General features: G+C 56.9%; 1 protein-coding gene across 1 annotated transcript in view; it reads left to right on the forward strand.

Moving 5' to 3' along the window:
- Window positions 1–18,874, forward strand: part of NCOR2 (nuclear receptor corepressor 2) — a 193,981-nt gene that overhangs the window by 55,247 nt on the left and 119,860 nt on the right. Inside the window, exons 6-8 of the mRNA XM_011948414.1 lie at window positions 686–799; window positions 8,970–9,026; window positions 16,154–16,206. Coding sequence (XP_011803804.1) covers window positions 686–799; window positions 8,970–9,026; window positions 16,154–16,206 — 224 coding nt within the window. The remainder of the gene's footprint in view (window positions 1–685; window positions 800–8,969; window positions 9,027–16,153; window positions 16,207–18,874) is intronic.

Raw genomic sequence — 18,874 nt, forward strand, 5'->3', positions numbered from 1 at the left:
GATGAGGAGCTCTGTGGGTGGAGTGCTGCCTGTGTGTCAGGTGCCAAGTGCTTTGCACATATCATCAGCTCATTTCACCCTCACACCGGCCCCCTAGGGTGGTAACTCTTTTATCCCCATTTTCCAGAAGAGGAAGGGAAGGCTCAGAGAGGTCCAGGAGCTTCTCAAGGTTACGCAGTAAGTAGGAGTGGGAGCCAGTAGGACTGGCTCCAGTCTAGCCAGTGCAGCTGCGGAGTCTGCGCAGCCTCTCCTAGCACTGATGCTGCCTGTAGGAACCGTAATGGGTAGTAATGCTAGCTCATAGCAGGCCTGGCTGTGCCTGCCTGTGTAACTCATTGAGTTCTCACCGTGGTCAGAATGGCGGCACGGCAATCAGCCCTGTTTACAGATGGGGAAACTGAGGCCTAGCGGGGTGAGGCTGCTCGGCTGTGCTTCCCTAGCTGGCAAGTCACGAAGGCAGGATTTGAACCTGGCTTCGGAGCTTGGAGGTTGCAGCTGGTCCGGGAGCTGGGGCCTCTCCCGGGTACGGAGTCCCTGGGGTGACTCACAGGAAATGGGTAGCAGCCTGACTTCCTGTGCGCGGCTGCGGCCCGGGCTGCAAGGGGGCCTCCCCGCGCCCTGGGAGCTGCAGCCCTCCTTCCGCCTGCTGGGGTGCTCACCCCTCACGCTCTGCCTCTTCCCACAGCAACAGCTGGAGGAGGAGGCTGCCAAGCCGCCCGAGCCTGAGAAGCCCGTGTCACCGCCGCCCATCGAGTCGAAGCACCGCAGCCTGGTGCAGATCATCTACGACGAGAACCGGGTATGTGTCCCTGCACCTGCCTGCTTCTCCCCAGCCATAAGGTGCTTCACAGGGGGCACCATGAATAGGGCCTCAGTGTTCCCATCTGCAAAATGGGGAGGGGGCCTCACCACTCTCTCCCCCAGAGATGCAGGGTTTGTGAGTGGGTAGGGGAAGGTGACCGGTGGAAAGCCATCCTGATGTGGCCTCTGGGCTGTTCTGCTCAGACACGCAGATGGGTGTGAACCGTGGCTAGCCAGCGCGATGCAACACAAAACGGAGGCTTTGGGCTCCAGGAGAGCACCAGGGTCCAGCTGATGGCCCAGGGTAAGGGGCTGCCACTTTAGGCACTCGTGCAGAAGAAATCCCTTTAAGGCAAAAGATAATGACGTTATGACCACAGCAGTGAGCTTTCATGGAGCAGCTCCTCCCGTCAGTCCTGGAAGGGCACGTGCAGGCGTCGTTTCCATTTTCCTGAGGCCCAGAGAGGTTAAGTGACTTGTCCAGAGTCACACAGCTAGGAAGCATTGGACCTGGATTTGAACCTGTGGGCTGTCAGACCACAGAGCCTGAGTTCTCAGCACCAGCTTCCACTGACACTGGGCCCTCGAAGGGGCCTTTGAGATGATTGAAACACCGAGTCTGTAGCAGGCTGTGGAGGCCCATGGAGATCCCCTGGGGGCAGCTATAGGGGGTCTGGTCTTGGTGGAGGGGCTTGGGGTACCCAGAGCCGTGTCTCCAGGGGCTGGACCCTAAGGGTCTGTGCACCCCGAACGTGGAACCTTGTGTCTGGTGAGGTGGTAAGCTCCCCGTCTTCCCAGGCAAGCCACTACCAGCTGGGCTTTGATGATTTACAATCGACTTTTTCTAAATGTATTCAGGATCTGTGGATGTTGATCCCCTCCCTTATTTTCTGGATGAGGAAACTGAGGCCCAGAGAGGGACTGGTCCTTGTGAAGCGTAACAGATGAGGAAACTCCTCTCCCTGCCTTGGCTTCTCTGGTTCCCCTCCTGCCTGTAGCCCCAGCCACCCTTCCCAGCTGCCTCTTCCGTAATATCTTCCTTGGCCAATCAGTGCTCAGAGTTGAGGTGGGGGTGGGGAGGCCTCTGGAGTCTGGTGGGTGCCTGCAGTAGCAGCCTGAGACAGGGAACTACTGGATCAACCGGTTTGGCTACGCCTCCACCTCTAGAGACAGCAATGTCATGCAGAATGAGACAAGCCTGTTTGGGGCCTGGAAACTGTGTGCCTGGGTCAGTCTCCCACACCGTGGCCCCTCACCTCAAGTACTGCTAGTAACAGTCATCAGAGAGCCCAGGGGCCACACGTCCTTCAGCCAGGCATCTTGGGTTCAAATCCCATTTCTCCCACTTTCTGGCTCTGTGACCCTGGAATGTTTTACTTAAACCTCCCTGTGCCTCACGCTTCACAGCTTTAAGACAATGACAACGATGGTATCACCTAGGACAGTTGGTGTGGGGATGAAAGGGGCTGATTTCCTAGTGCCCTTAGGACAGACAGTGCCTGGCACCAAAGAAATGCCAGCTGGTGCTATTAATTGTCATTATCATAGCTCTTATTTCTTCTTGTGATTGTTTACCTTGTACATTTAATAGAACAGTATTTGCATTTAGTAGAACTACTATTATTCTCTCCATTTTGCTCATCAAGAAACCAAGGCTCAGAGAGGGGAGGAGACCTCCCTGAGATTGCAGAGCAAGTGAGCTTTGAGCCTGGGACTGGGAGCCAAGATTGAGGTTGCTCCAGGAGCCCGAAGTGGAGGGGACATGGACAGGGCTCCTGAGAGTGTCACCTCTGCCTGCCCTCTCTGATCCTTGGTGGAGAGCAGGCACGGTTCTCTTCAGCAGCTGTGGAGGCCAAGTCAGTGGCTGAGCACATTGCTTCAGTGCCTTGGCCCTCTACCCGGTACTCCTCTCCTTGCAGGGCTCATACTGTCACTTCCATCTTTGCTCAAGTGGCCCCTTCTCAGCAAGACCTGTTTCAACCCTCTACTTAATACTGAAAACCTTTCTCTCAGGAAAAAGGGCTTTCAGGATTACACCCATTTTCCTCCTTTGTGGCTCCTGATTCTCCTTAGCCCTTGTCCTCAGGGGACGTGATTTCTAGTTTACTTATTTATTCTGTTTATTATGAATGGAAACTCTGTGAGGGCAGGGATTTTATTCCTGCTCACTTTTATTTCCAGTGGTATCTCCAGCACCTAAAACGGTGTTCACCACACAGCAGATGCACATTAAATAATTGTGCAAATGTTCAGGTGACAGAAGGGGAGGGGAGATGGAGGCGAGTGACCAGTTCTGGCCTGTGGAAGAGGCCTCTGGTTTAGGGGCGTGGGGGCTGGTGGGGACCCTCCACCTGGGCTGAGCCTCTGAGCCTCCAAAACCTGCAGCCTGGTGTGCGGGAGGCCCCCAGCCGCCTTTGGCAGGAGCAGCCAGGACCTACCGCCTCTTGGGGGATCAGTAGGATTAAATTTTAATCTGCCTTCCTTTCCTGCTGGTTCCTGGAGAGATGGAGGACAAGGGTCTGTCTCTAAATGCCGAGCCAGCCGGAAAAGGCAGCTTCCCCGCCGGGCAGGGCCCGCCTGGCAGTTCTGAGTGCTGGAGTCTGGCTCATTATCCATTCAGAGCACATTGGTGAGGCACCCGCTGAGCAAGGCTTTTCCCGCCTCCCCGCCTCGCGTGAGCTGCCTGCGTGGGCGGTGTCCGGGGCCGGGCAGGTGTGCACAGATGGCAGGGCAGCCGGCAGGGTGGCTGCAGCCTGAGAGCAGGAGCAGATGGGGTGGCCTGGGCCCAGGAGGGCAGAAGCATGACCTGGAAGTGAGCGCTGGGAAAGACTTCTTGGAGGCAGCGGGTGGGCTGGAAGGAGGGCATTCGGGTGAGGGGCATGGCACAGGCCAAGTCCCAGAGACGGGACTGGCGTCTCCTTTGATCTTCAAAGGTGGTGGGCATGAGGTAGGAGCCTGTTGGTTCCAGGACAAAGCACACACTTGGAATTTGGACAAAACACACACACAGGCAGCACTAGCAACGTGTGGATATGTAAGGGGTGTGTGTGCAGCGCAGGTTGCTGGTGCTGTAGGAATTCAGGACAGAACAGCGCAGGTCGCTGGTGCTGTAGGAATTCAGGACAGAACAGCAGAGTGGGCTTCCTAGGGGAGATGGGCCTTGAGCTCGGTTGACTGGGGAAAGGCAGAAGGCTGCTTCCAATGGAGATGTCTATGGCTTATTCACAAGGTGAGGAGGAGGCAGGATTGATGGAAGCAGCAACCCCAGTTGCTGAGTAATGCAGAAATCAGCAGAAAACTCGGGTCCTTGTCTTCGAGTTTAAGCATCTTAAAAGGAAGGTGTTTCTATGATGTGATTAGGACTCAGTGTGTGCACATGTGATCGGAACTGAGCAGGGCAAAGAGGAGTAACACCATCCACAGTCACCGTGAACGTGAAGCATTCAGTGGAGCCTTTGGGGGGGTTTGGCACTCCTCGTGCTTGTTTGTCGGGCCCAGCATCAGACGCCCGATTCAAGATTTTCAGAGCAGTGCTTCAGACCCCATCCTGTGGCCCCAGCATCCTGTGCCAGGCCCCCACCTCTGGCCTCCATGCCCAGCCACCTGGTCATCAAAACTGCCCCCAGGGTCCAGGGGTTCTTTCGGATCATCCGTTTCAGCCCTGCGGAGCTGCTGCACGCGTCCTTTGACCTGCCGCTTTTCCTGCTCGTCACACACCCTGGGAGGGCTCTGCGCAGGGCTCGCGGGCATGGGGCTCTGTTTGAAGATGAGGAAGCTGAAGCTCAGGGTAGGCCACTGCCCTGAGGCACTGCTGCAGCCAGCGGAGGAGCTTGAGTGCAGGACTGGGGGCTCGGGGCTTCTTGGGTGAGTAGGTGCTGCCTGCAATCTGCAGACGAGGAGGCCAGTGCGGCAGAGAAGGGGCTAGGATGGGGCTTCCAGGCAGGGGAGAGGCGAGGGAGTGGTCAGTGTCAGGTCTGTTTCTCTGCCCTAGAGGAGAGCCGCATATGGATGCGTGTGTGGTTTGTGTGCCTGTGGGTACACATGTGCATATACGGATGGCTGCATGTGTGCTATGTGTGTTGGATACACATGTGTGAGCATACATGTGTGCCTTTGCATGACTGTGCATACTTGTATGTGAATACTTAGAGTGAGAGTCGGCTTGTGTGGGACGAGCATGTGGTGATTTGTGCATTGATACAGCACACCTGTGTATGTGTATGCATGCATATGTGCATGTGTGTGGACCTCTGGATGGCTATGTGCACATGTGTATAAGTGTATATGAGTCAGCATGTGGGGTCTGTGGTTATCTGTGCACTTACACATCCATGCATACACACGTGGGTGCGTGTGTGTATGTGTGTGGGTGTAACTATGGGTGCTGTGTGCACATGTGTAAACACATGCATCTACGAATTGGCACGTGTGAGGCACGTATGTAGGTATTCGTGTATCTGTGCACCTGTATGCATATGCATGTGTTCACACAGGTACACGTTAGGCTGTGTGCATGTGTGTACAGATGGATGTGTATGAGATGGCGTGTGTGGGGCGGGTGCGGTTATGTCATGTGTTCACTTGGTTGCACGTGTGTGAGTATGTGTGTCCGCCTTGACGTGTGTGGACATGTGTGTATGTCTTTGCACATTCCTAGATCTTGGCATGTGCACTTGGTCACGTGTTTTGTCTGGTGCTCCCGTGCACCTGTCTGCATAGGTGACTAAGGACTTGTGTGCCCCGCGCAGCTCCTAGGCGTTTTGGGCATGGGAGGTCTGGCCACACAGAGTCCCTCAGGAGTGCCATTGCTTGAGTGATCCCCAGTTGCCTGGTGAGAGCCCCTATAGTGGGTGGACACCACGGTGAACAGGGCCCCTCACTGACCTGAGTCCCTAGGTTCTCCTCTCCTCTCTGAGCCAGGTGAGCTTGGGCAGTGGCTTCTCTCAGGCTTGGCCACCTCCCCTGCAGCACCAGCCCCACCTGCCACCATCAGAGCAGAGAACTTGGCCCCCGCAAAGGCCAGGAACATGGGAGGATGTGCGTGGGGGCAGTCGGGTTTCAGCGGGATTGAGAAAGGCCTGTTTCCCTTCTCACCCAGGGTGGGGCTGAGTCCCCTGAATTCCAGCCTCCCACTGGCAGGTGTCAGCCCAGCATGAAGCCCTCCTTTGGGCCGGAGCAGTCCCTGAGTGTTGCCACCCTTGGGTGGAGTTGGTTCAGCTCTACCAAGTGTATCCTGGTGTCCCCTGCAAGCTGGGCTTTGGGCCTGCATGGGGAAGATGCGGACAGGAGCTCCTGTTGGAGCAGTTGCTGTTTGCCAGGACCAAGGGCAGCCAGGGAGCCAGTGTCGGGAGGTGGCCCCCAAGGGGGCCAAGGAGATGTACAGATATGAGCCATGGGAATATTGGGGTTGGGGAATGTTCTAGGTGGGAGAGATTCAGGTGGGAAGGGTTTGGGATTTTGCCTAGAACTGTGTGGATTGGTGACCTCCTATCCAAGTGTCCTCTCTGAGCCTCAGTTTCCCCATCTATAAAATGGGGCAGCCCTTGCACCCAGAAACAGGTTACTGGGAGGCTTGGCAATCTTGGTTGTGGCTTGGAGAGCAGGGAGACAGGGCCTGCCCTCTCGGCCACCTCTATGGAGGAGGCAGAGAGGCCTCTGTGTCCTTGGAAAGGCCAGGCACGTCCGGGATGTGGACTGCTTCCCCCATGGCCCTGGAGAAAGTGCCTGCTGCCCTCAGTCCTGTGCTGAGCCCTGCTGGACGATAGCAGCTCGGTGGCTGGCACTGGCCTCTTCTGGTCCTGGTGGAGAGGCGGGGAGGCACTGGGCCAGCTGCAGCAACGTGGAAAGAGGACAGGGTTCTGGGCTGGGACCAGAGAGCCTGTGGGTACAAGAATGCTTTGCCCCAGAGACAGCCTGAGTGAGGGAGCCAGCCTGAGCGAGGGAGCCAGCCGACCCCATTTCCAGGTATTTAGACCATTCCTGAGCATCCACTCTGAGCCAGACGCTGTTCCAGGCACTGTGGGTGCAGCAGAGAACAGAGCAGGTGCCTTGCTCCTCATAGAGTCCTCATCAGGGGGACATGGCCAGTAAGATAAACAGTGGGCTGCAGACCCTTACCCCTGACCGCATGTGCTGTGAAGACAGCCAGGTGGGGAAAAGAGTGGTCGAGGGAGGTGGGCCACCCTGCTGCGGCGGGGCAGGGAAGGCCTCTCTGGGGAGGGGAGGCTGAGTCAAGACACTTTCATACATACCTTTCTCCACCTGAGTGCACTGATCTGCTGTTACTGCTCTTAACCAACAGCTGTTGCTTGGGTTTATTCCAGGCAGGGGCCAGGTCTCACTCATTCCATGTCTCTCCACCGGTCAGTCCCAGCGTTTGGAACCTGCCCTGCCCCCATGCCACCCCATACCCAGTCCTTCACTGGGCCTGGCTCAGGGGTTCTCCCATCTTCAGTACCCCAGGGCAGACTCTTTCCTGCTTCGAGGGTGTGGCTGGGACAGTGACTTTCGGGGTGATATCTGCCCCCATCCATCGGAAATACTAGTCCCAAGCCTAGGGGTGGCCCTGCGTGGGACCTGGCCCTTGGCTTCCTCTGTCCGTGGATCCCGGAGGTCGTAAGAAGGGCTTCTTCCCTGTGTTTTGTTTCTGCGCCTCAGTTTCACCATCTGTGAAATGGGGCTACTCCTGCGTGTGCCTCCCGTGGTGCTTATGCGTGATTGAAATGTTAAGAACACAGCGTGTGGCCGATGGTCGGCTCATGGCAGGTGCTTGGGGAAGTGATCACTGCTGTAATAGTTCTCCCCTGCTGTTCCAGCCCCCAGCCGCACCTTGAGGCTGCAGGTCTCGGGGTTTCGGCCCAGCGTGAAGGTGGCCGAGAGCATAGCCGTGCTCTTGGTGGGCCGGGCCCTGGGCTCTAGGCAGAGGCAGCTCTAGGTTCCGGCTTGAGCCCACCTACATACCCGCTGTCTTTCTCCGAGGGCTGACCCGCCATGCCCTCCCCTCTCTGCTGCAGCCGGGGAACCTGGGCCCCTCCGCCCTGCAAGGAGATCTTGGCAAAGGCTGCGTCGAATTTTTGTTGGCAGCCACATTTCCCAGGACTCGGGGTCACCTACTTTTGGCCAATCTGGGTTTGGGGTCACTGCGGACAGTTTCAGTATGGTGATGGTGACTTCTGCGGCCTGTCCGCCTAGTCATTGCCAAATACTGAGTGGCTGCCCCAATGCAGCTGAGTCACAGCAGGGGCTCGCCCACGTGCCAGCCCGTGAACACCCATTTGCCAGTGCACACGCAGTTTAGCCTTGTGCAGGGGGCGCCCAAACCCACCCAAATTCTGCCCCTGCCCTCCGTCACAAGCCCCAGGAAGCCACCTTCAGGAGCCCCTCCACCCCCCACCTTCCTGTACCTGGCTGGCCTGGGCCATCCTCCAGGCCTCCTCTGAGCGGACCCTGGTGGTCCCAGGCTGGGGGCTGGCGGGCCTGGCCGAGGTACAACGTCTGCCTTCACGCCGAGGGCCGGGATGGGGGCCCGGAGGTCCAGCCTATTGACGGAGTGGCCACTGAGCCCTGCACCACATGTTCCTGTTTTCCTAATAAGTCCCCACTTGTGAGTGGGGAGGAGGCGGGGAGGCCCCAGGGCAGCCCAGAAATAATCACATGATTGTGAAACACAAGAATCCTAGAAAGGGTATCTCTGAGCGCCTCTATCTCACCCTCCCTCCTCCTCCTCCTCCTCCTCCTCCTCCTTCCCTCGCTGGCTGCACTAGCTCTGAGGTAATTGTAGACAACCCAACCAGCTTCCAGGGCGAGGGAAGGCATCTCAGGGCTGGCAGTGTCGGCTGGGCTGGCGGGGAGCGGTGCCCACGTCGCTGGGCCCTGGGGAGCGAGGCCTGCGCGCCTGCCGGGGAATAGGCTTCAGTGGACCTGGCGCGTTTGCTAAAATCGAAACTTGGCGGGCTTGCTGAGGCCGCTGTGGGGGTATTGAGGCCCCTCTGTGTTTTTTTCCAGCCTGGGGAGGGCCTGGAGAGGGCCCCAGGCCTCCCTCCCCCGTACTGAGGATCAGCATGCTGGACTGGGCTGGGCAGGTGCCCGCTGCTCCGGGAAGCCTCTGTTTATAATCTGTGTTTTTTTGTTTTTTAAAAAAATTCCTCCTCTTCGCCATCACCCTGCAGAAGAAGGCCGAAGCTGCACATCGGATTCTGGAAGGCCTGGGGCCCCAGGTGGAGCTGGTGAGCTGGGGTACAGGGTCGGGGGCTCTGGGGAGGGCGGGGGTGGCTGGAGAGGTGGGCAGGGAGGCGGGAGGGTGCGGTGGAGGAGGAAGTCATCTATTGCCAAGCGCTGCCCAGGCGGCGTCCGCGGAGGAGGCAGGAAACCCACCTTCCTGATGAGAGGATGGCAGATAGCGGGTGGGCGGGCCTGGCCGGGCTGAGTGGGGGTGGGGAGTCTTGGCAGCAAGCGCCTGTGGGGCCACCTGCGCACTCCTGTGCACACCGTGAAGCCCGGCCGGCCACTCGGGCTGTGAGGAGAGTCACACACCTATAGGCTAGCGCGTTTGCTCCAGCTGAGCGCGGAGAGCCGGTTCTCTGGGTCACGTGATCTCGGTCCACTCCCAGGTTCACTGCTTCATGGTGGTGTGATCTTGAGCGGGTTTGTTACCGTCTCTGCTTCAGCTTCCGCATCTGTAAAATGGGAATCCTAACAGCACCTATTCCACTGGGTTACAGTGAGGAGGAGCTGTGTTAATGTTTGTCCAACATCAGGTGTGGCGCCTGCCTTGCAGACAGTAAGTGTTCGGCATTAGCTGTGATGATGATGATGATGATGATAATGGTGATGATGGCTGTCACTAGTGTCCTTTTGCCGTGGAAAGATGCCATGTCAGCAGCAGAGCTGGAAAGCAAGCCCCAAGCCTCCTGGAGTCCCTGGGCTGAGGATGGGTGGATGCAGAAGCCCTAGCTCCCAGAGAACGGGCCACAGCCCCTGCCTGCCCCACAGCCATGTGTGCGCACTGAGCTGGTCAGCATGGATGGCCGTGGTGGGCACTGAAGGCATACTGCTACCCACATGTGTGCCAGATGAGGGAGAGTCTGTGTGCATGGTGGGCTAGGGTGTGCGTGTGAGTGTGCCCAGGGTGCAGGTAAAGTCTTACGCTTTCGGCCATGTGTAGTGGCTCACACCTGTAATCCCAGCACTATGGGAGGCCAAGGCAGGAGGATTGCATGAAGCCAGGAATTTGAGATCAGCCTGGGCAAAATGGCAACATCTTGTCTCTGCAAAAAATTTAAAAATTCACCAGGTGTGGTGATGCACGCCTGTCGTCCCAGCTACTTGGGAGGCTGAGGCAGGAGGATGACTTGAGTCCAGGAGTTCAAGGCTACAGTGAGCTATGATCACACCACTGCACTCTAGCCTGGGCAGCAGAGTGAGACCCTGCCTCATAAAAAAACTAAACAAGTCTTACACCTTCAGAGCCTCCATCTAAAGTCAACTCCACTGCATGTTTGCCAAGTGGCCTTAGGAAAGGGGCTGACCTCCCAGTACCACTGTGCTCTCTCATCTGGGACAGGCAGACACTCTAGGGCCTCCTTCCAGGGTCTTCCCAGGGTCAAAGGCAGTGATGCCCGTTAAAGGCTCACCTGGTGCAGCTCCTGGCCCCTACAAAGCGCTCAGTAGTTGTGAACAATTTGGTGATGAGCTGCTCCCCGTGAAGTTTCTGCAGGCTGCTCAGTTTTGCACAGTGAGAGCTCCCCGAAGCCTGGGGTCCGTCTGTTGAGGCCACTCAGGAACTGCAAGCCCCAGGCTCCCAGGTCCGCTCAGAAGGCAGAAGCAGGGAGGAGATGGCAAGGGCTCCTCCAGCTCAGAAGCAGGCCCCAGCCGCCCACCTGGCTGGACTCAGAAACCTCGCCGGGCTCCCCCATCCCTTCAGGGCTTTGCCCCCTCCAGGTACATCCTCGGGCCTGGGCGACCTGGGTGACGAACTCTGGCCTGGGGTCGTGCTTCTCTCCGTGGAGGTGATTTCTGGGGAAGTTTTCAGCAGCAGCTGCTGCTTGCTTGTTTTTCTGTTTTGTAAACAGCTTTATTGAAGTACAGTTCGCATGCATGCCATTCACCCATTTAAAGCGTACAATTCAGTGGGTTTTAGTGTATTCACAGATGTGTGCAACTGTCACCACGGTCAGTTTTAGAACATTCCATCATCTCAAAAAGAAACCCTTCTGTCTCTATGGATTTGCCTATTCTGGACATTTCCTATAAATGGAATCTTGCAATATGTGGTCCTTTGTGTCTGGTTTCTCTCTCTCAGCATCATGGTTTCGAGGTTCATCCGTGTTGAGCGTGGGTTGGTCCTTCATTCCTTTTTGTGGCTGAATCATGTTTTCACTGTAGGGGCAGGTCACGTGTTGTTTACCCACTCATCAGTTGGTGGACATGAGATTGTTTGCATATTTGGGGTATTGTGAATAAAGTTGCTGTAACATTAGTGTGGCGTTTCCATGTGAACGTACGTCTTCATCTCTCCTGGGTGTGTACCTAGGCGTGGAATTGCTAGATCCTCTGTTAACCCTATGTTTAGCCCTTTGGGGAACTGCCCAACTGTTTTCCAAAGTGGCCGTACCATTTTACATCCCCACTAGTAAGCTGCCTCTTGCCTCGGTTTCTCCTTTTTTGCCAAATGGGGATGGCAGGGTTGGATGAAGTTCCCAACCATTTGCAGACTTCCAGATCCTCCCGCTCCCCTTTCCTGATTGGTCCCCGGGGGCTTCCTAGGGGAAAGGGCTTGAGGAACACAGGCGAGGAAGCCCCTGTCCGTGGGAGTCTGTGGGCGGATGGGGGTGGGCAGCTGCTGGTGTCAGAAGCTTTGGAACCAGGGACCCCACAGTGAGTCTTCTCTGGTTCTTTGGAGACAAGGGGATGGGGTTGTCTCCCGCTTGGGGATCTCAGAGCAGAGGCTACCAAAGGGCTGACGGCACAGGAGGCTAAGGTCTGGTGTCTGGACTCTTGAAGGCCCCTGGCTTGGTGCCAGTCCGTGGGGAAAGGGAGGGCGCCTCGCAGAGCTGTTGCCATCCCATTTTCTGGATGAGGCTCAGCGAGGGGAGTGCCTTGTGCCCTTGCCACACAGCAAGAGATGAGGTGGGGAGGTGTGCTGAGCCCCGGGGGGAGCGGCTGGCCAGTTCTGCACAGATCTGCCAGGCCCGAATGGCCACAGGCATCCTCCAAGCAGAGGCAGCTCCATGGTACACCCTCTGCAGGGGCCTGTCTACCACCTAGGTGCCAGGAGCCCGGACCAGGGACGGCCTGAGGACCCAGGGGCTGTGGGTCACAGAGTCCAGTTCCCACGGTGTTTTCCATCAGAAGCTGCAGTTCCAACGCCCCTCCCCTCGGCGGGGATGGCTCCCTGTGGCCTCCCTGGAGGAATGTGCATTGGAAAGGATGAAAATAGCAGCAGAGGTGCTAACCAGGGGTCTGGGGCTCCAAGATGGTGAGGCACGGCCCCTCCTGCCCAGCTGTGGGGCCCGGGCCAGGCTGCGAGCAGGCGTGGTGGTGGAGGGCGCGCCCGGCGGCCCCGACCTCTCTGCCGCTTTGAGTCATTGCTTCCTTCCTGTTCCAAGGCGTTATTTTAAGAAGCTGGTGTCACCAGCGGGTTGAGGGCTGGGGCTGACGCTTTATTTATTGCCAGCTCAGGCCGCCTGGGACTGTGGCTCTTCCTGGTGGCCCTGCTGGCTGGCTCAAAGTCCGAGGGGGGCCGCCTCCTCCCTGGCCCCTGCTGGCTTTCTTAGTCACCACTGTTCCTCATCTTTGCCTAGGCCCTGCGTCTGGCACCTGCTCCCCTTTACCCTCTTTCTGCCCTCTGAGTGGCTGCGCCTCTTGATTTTAGAGGAGACGGAGGCTGAGCAAGAGAGAGCTAGACCCTGGGGCCTCCTGGGTGCCACCCCAGCCTCCACACTCATCTGGGCCTTGATGTCCTCAGTGGCATGTGTCCCCCCAGGGGTCATTTCTCCCAGGAGGATAAGGCCTGGGGGTGAGGGACAGGGGCCAGCCATGCCCCCGGCCTGTGGCTGTGGAGGTGTCTCATGGCCCCACGTGGGGACCCCGCCTAGCCTGGGCTGGGGAGCCGCCAGGCCTTTGTGCAGCCCCCTCTGCAGAGGGTGAGGGGGGTGCTGGGGAGTCCCCTCGGGCCCTGTGTCCCCTCAGCAATGCGTCTGCCAGGACATGTCACTGTCCCTCCCTCCCCCAACCCCCTTCTGGGCTTTCCAAGATGGCTGGCCTCAGCCTGTTGCCATGGTGACACACAGCATTGGAGCAGCTCTGGGCCCAGAGCCTCCCCTGGGCTCCTGGGGTTCAGTGGCCTCGGGGAGTGGCTGATGAGTGCCTCCCAGGGGGCAGCCCCTGTTTAGAGGCGGCAGCACCCACAGTATCCTCAGTCTTTCTGGGCCTTCGCCTTGCAGGCCGCTCACCGATGGCCGCCTTGAGAAGCAGGGGCTGTGTCCCTATCTACGGGGCATAGGAGGAGGCCACCAAGTGGAAGTGGCCTCCCTCCCCGGTGGCTTCGGTGGGTTGGAGGCTGACCGGGCTCCTGCTGCCCCCAGGAGCCTGTCTTGTGTTTCTGTACCCATCCTGTGCCGCCGAAGCACTGTCCCCTCTGCCCAGCACTCCCTCCCAGGGTCGTGTGTGGTGGGCTTCCAGTCCCCTTCTGGCCCCTTCGGCTGTTTGCTATCTTTAAAACCAAAACAAGACAAACACTAAATTTCACCGAGTCTGAAATTTTCTGAGCTATCCAAAATTTCCACGAAGTAGGTCCTCTTTGGTCTACACCCATGTTCCAGATGAGGAAACTGAGGCTGGAGTGTTGAGGGCAGTTGTCCAAGCTCACAGCTAGCGAGGGAGGAGCCACCATTTAAACTGGGGCCTGTTTCCAAAACCCGAACCTTTAAGTGATGTCCACTTGCACCTGGCCTGCATTTGATTGGCATGTGGAGAACATAAAGGAGCCAGCATGTTGCCCTGGGTTACAGCGTGGACATCTTGATAGGGCCCCTTGCCATTCCTGAGACAAGGACTCGCACCCCCTGCAGGGATGCTGCACCGCACCCCTTCTTTCCACTGGCAAGTTCTGCAGTGAGTCTGACCATGGACTCTCTTGTTCCTCTGCTCACTTCTCCCTCTTGTTCAGACCTCCAGGGTCGGGGTGGGGAAACTGCCCTCTGTTCAGGGCTGAGAACCTTGGGAGGGGAGCCTGACCCGGCATGGGGAAAAATGGCTCATGTCAGCTGCAGGATGACATCTCTGTCCCCAGGAGAGTAGCTGAGCAGGACCCTGGAATTGCCTGAGTCCAGTGGTGAATTCCCTAGCAGGGGATCTGGGGCTACAGGGAGAAAGGCGACATTGTCACCAGCCAAGACCGTCTGGGAGTCTCTGCAGAGCTGCAGCGACCCTTCTCTGGGGATGGGCGGGTGGGGATCTGGGTGGCCCCTCTGCTAGCGTCATCACGAGGTGTGTTCAGCTCTGTCCCCAGGGAAGAGACTTGCGTGTCCCTTCTGTTGCTGCAGCCCTGCCCCGAGGCTGCAGGACTCCACGTCTCCATCCTTACCCCGTGCCACCTGATCACTCATACTCTGTACCTGATCTTCCCACCATTGTCACCCATGGCCACCCTGGGAGGCTCCTGCTGTGTGCGTGGGTGAGGGAGAGGGATAGGAAGAGAGGGAGACAGACAGAAAGACACACACACGCAGAGGCTCAGGCAGAGAGGGGAGCAGACCCTTCCTCCAGCGCTGGAGCTGAGAGATGGGCTGTCATTCAGGTGCATCTCGTACCAGCTGTGGGCAATGTTGTCAGCTCTTAAGGACTCAGTTTTCCTGTCTGTACAGTGGGGGTGAGTGTATCAGTTATGCAGTGTGGTTACATGGCCACTGCTGGGGCACAAAGCAGCCCCACATTTAGAGGCTTGAAGCAGCAACTGTTTACTGTGTCTTAAGAGTCTGGAAGGCAGCTGAGCATTTCTGCTGGTGCGGACTCAGCTCTTGTACCTCCATGGCCAGCGAGGGAGTCGGTGGGCCAGTGTTGTAGCTCAGCCCAGGCGGGGTGGCACCACTCTGCTCTTTGCCTCTCTGCCCGCTTCCTGCAGGCCAGGCTAGGCTCGTTCTCTTGCCAGAAACAGCAGAAATGTGAACTCTCATCGTCAAGCCTCTGCTTTTGCTGAGGGTGCAGTGGTTCCACTGGCCACAGCAAGGTCATGGGTGGTTACAGGGAGGTGTGAAAGGTGGGTGCCATTAACACAGTCACTGCTCCCTGATGGTGCCAGCCTCACAGCTTAGCATGCACTGTCTCGTTTGATCTTCACAAAACCCTATGAGTTGAACCTCATTTTATAGATGAGGAGAAACGGAGGCACAGATGGAGACCCAGCCAGAAAGCACCAGAACCTGGACTTGAACCCAGGCTGTGCCCTTTGTTGCTAAGCAAGGTTCTTCCATCTGGGAGGGGACATGTGGCAGCTGTCTGGGTCCCTGCCCCCATCACAGACGCTGCAGTGCTGTCTGCGTCTCCTCGTGCACTCTTTGAAGCTCTGTGCTTGCTCCCTGTGGGCCTTGCATCCCTTTCTCACGGCTGTGTGGGATTTGTGGTGTAGCTGATCCCTGATCTCCTTAGCTGCTCTTCTGGTGGCGGACGGCCAGCTTGCTTCTCATGGGCCGCTGTGAGCAGTGCTGTAGCAACATCCTAGTGCCCGGCTCCTGGCAGAGCACAGTAGGCGTCTGCAGGAGCACGGGGGTCGGAGGCGGGGGCGTCGGTGTTCGTCACCAGGCAGTGGCTACTGTCTCTCTGGGGGTCGTGTGCCCATACACCATGCTCCCACCAGCTATGTGCCAGCCTTCCTGTCACCCCTGACCTCACCAACACTTGGCATTATTCAACGTTTTTGTGTTTGCTCGTCAGTGGGGGTGGAGTTGGTGTCTTGCAGCGTTGGGATGCACATTTCCATGGTGAGCTGGGAAACCGAGTGGCTTTCCATGTTCGGTGGCCAGGGCCAACCTCTAGGGTGTGTGTGGGTTTGTCCTGGTGTGCTCTGGGCTGTGGCCCCTTTCAGGCCAGCGCTGCTGAATGCCCCGCAGAGCAGCGATGACGACCTTGGTGGGGGCGGTCACCGTACCCACAGCTGTCCCGGAGGAACCAGTTTCAGCCTGTTCCTGGCTGGGGCTGCGTGCTGGGTCCCTGTGTTCCGTTTCATGCCTGCCCATGGCTGAGCCCTCACCCAGAGGACAGCTCCTCTGTGCCAGGCCTGGGGCTCCTGCCGGTGGGCTCTGCAGTGGCCAGTGGCCAGCCGGGCTCTGACGCGCTTCTCTCTCTCCCTTTGCAGCCGTTGTACAACCAGCCCTCCGACACCCGGCAGTATCATGAGAACATCAAAATGTGAGTGCTTGTGGGTAGCCGTGCAGACACACGGGGGCAGGGTGGGCGAGCAGGCTCTCAGCGGCCTGCATGGGATGTGGAACGTGGGCTCTCTGTTCCCATCAGGGGCTCCTGGCCAGGGCCAGGTGCTCCCAGAGGGGACAGGAGACAGCCCTAGGTAGCACCTGGGGTGGGGACGGGGAGCAGAGAGAGTGTCCCTCTGAGGTTTCGGGAGACAGGCCTGGGTTTGGGAGGGTGGGCGAGGGAGCTGCTGGTGTACAGGTGGGTCTGGAGAGACGGAAGTCAGAGTTCCCAGTCTGTGTACATCTGCATCCTGTTCGAGCAGGAGGGAGCTGTTGCGGGCAGAGGGCAGCTGGCTCAGGGAGACGGGGAGTGGCCTTAGTGCGGGCGGGGCCTGGTGTTTTGGGCTCTGGCATAAGCATGTTTGGAGTCACCTGGCGTCTGCACAGCGAGGCCCCTCTGGCACAGCCCACTATGGGGCAGATCAGAGCACTCATCCAGGCCCCGAGACTTTGGAGGTGGCCAATGTGATGTATTCTAATGATGGGGGCCTTTTCCCAGACCGAGGCTGGGAGAGAAGAAAATGTCAATTAAGTGCCACATGTCGCTGGGTGGGGCAGTGCTGGAGGCTGGTAGCATTGTATCTTCAAACAGGGTACAAGGCGTTGAAGGTGTGGCAGCTGGAAGGAGGCTGGGTTTTTCTTGGGACGCATTAACAGGAGCATAGATTGCTGGGCTGGGGAGGGCATGTTATCTCATGTTCGTGCCCAGGAACCCAAAAGGTAAAAGGGGCTGCAGATCTTGCCCCTTGAGGAACATGTGCTGGTAGGTTGGAGGCGAGACTCTTCGGGATCATAGCTGTTGAATGTTCGAGGTTTGTCATGGTTAGAGGGTACATGCATTTGAGTGTGGCTGCAAAGGGAGGCATTTAGCTGATTCAGTGGGTAGTTCAGCCTGGTCCGATTGTTCAAGCGTTCCTGGGATGGAACTACAGAGTGTATATGCGGTGATGAGCTCCCCGTTCCTGAAAGCATGCAAACCTCCTAGTGTTTTCACGCATCTGCTGGTGCTGGACTAGTAGACAGGGCGATCACTGCTGTTGTAATTTCCAGAGTTGCATGACTGGTCCAACCTCAGGTGATCAACTTGGCCACCCTCTTGCAGCATCATTGTTGCAGCAGCCTAGAAAATCTCTCCTTGCTAGTTGAGGCCCTTGGCCTTCTGGGGTTCAGGAGCACCTGACAAAGATACTTCACCAGCGTGGCTGGTCGGGGGCCATCCTCAGCTACTGGCCAACAGGGGCTGCAGAGTGTCAGGAAGGGGCATGTGTCCTGCGCCAGGGGTCCTGGGCTGGTATGGAATGCCCATGTCAGATGCAGCCTGGGCTCCTCATCGGCCTGGCGGGCTCGTTCATTGCCCGGGCTCCCCTGTCCCTTCTACAGCTTCCTGGGACTTGCCTTGCTCTGGAGCCCCTGTCTCGGGTGGGGAGCCACAGATGGAGGGGTGCTGAAAGCAAGGGGGACGTTCTTAGGACCTCATCACAGGTGGGTTAGGGGATGAGGGTGGGGTGTTCTCAACTGAGTCTGGGCTGTTTGGGGCATTCCCTCATTCATTCACCCCATCTTACTGAGAGCCTGCTGTGTGTCAGGTCCTGTTCTAGGCCTTGGCCACTCAGCCTTGGATAAAACAAAGGCCTCACCCCTCATCAAGATTTGTCCAGCAGTGGAGACAGAACCAGAATGAGTTAAGTAAACAAAACAAGAGAATGTCAGCTAATCCAGCTGGGTGCAGTGGCTCATGCCTATAATCCCAGCGCTTTGGGAGGCCGAGGTGGGAGGATTGCCTGGGGCCAGGAGTTCGAGACCAGCCTGGCCAAATATAGCAAAATTGAAAAGAAATTAGCTGGGTGTGGTGGCACGTGCCTGTGGTCCCAGGTACTCAGGAGGCTGAGGTGGGAGAATCGCCTGAGCCCAGGAGTTCAAGGCTGAAGTGAGCCGTGATTGCACCACTATACTCCAGCCTGGGCAACAGAGCAAAACCCTGTTTCTTAAAAAAAGAAAAAGAAAAAGAAAAAGAAAATACCAGCAAATCTAAAGTACTATGCTCACATAACTGTACTATGCTCACATAACTATCTTAAGCTCTTTATGCCTTCATATACCTAGTTATGATTTTTTCTTCTTAACATAATAGTTTTTGATAGCCATATTATTATACTGACAATTTTATATAGGTTTTTTCACTTAAAGTGAGCGATATTTTAGGCTGAATAATATGGATGATTTCAGGTAATAAAGACAGCCGTAAAATCTAAACAGAAGAGGAGCAAGATACTCATATAGATAACACCAGCAAATAGATATTGCTTCATCTTTGTCTAAGTAGAATAAACTGTAAGCATATTAAAGCCAGTGCTGTATTTGACATCCTATAATCTTTATCAGAGAATGGCTGTGGTCTGTTAAAGTACATTTTGACTAAATAGGTAGCCACCTCACTGGATTTGTTGCAAATCTAAATCACAAACAAACATGTTTATATTTAAAACAAATAAGTGTGCTGGGTGTGGTGGCTCATGCCTGTAATCCCCGCACTTTGGAAGGCCGAGGCAGGCAGATCACTTGAGGTCAGGAGTTTGAGACCAGCCTGGCCAACATGGTGAAACCCC

The sequence above is a fragment of the Colobus angolensis genome, unplaced genomic scaffold, assembly GCF_000951035.1.
Source record: "Colobus angolensis palliatus isolate OR3802 unplaced genomic scaffold, Cang.pa_1.0 Scaffold28, whole genome shotgun sequence".
NCBI classification, from domain to species: domain Eukaryota; kingdom Metazoa; phylum Chordata; class Mammalia; order Primates; family Cercopithecidae; genus Colobus; species Colobus angolensis.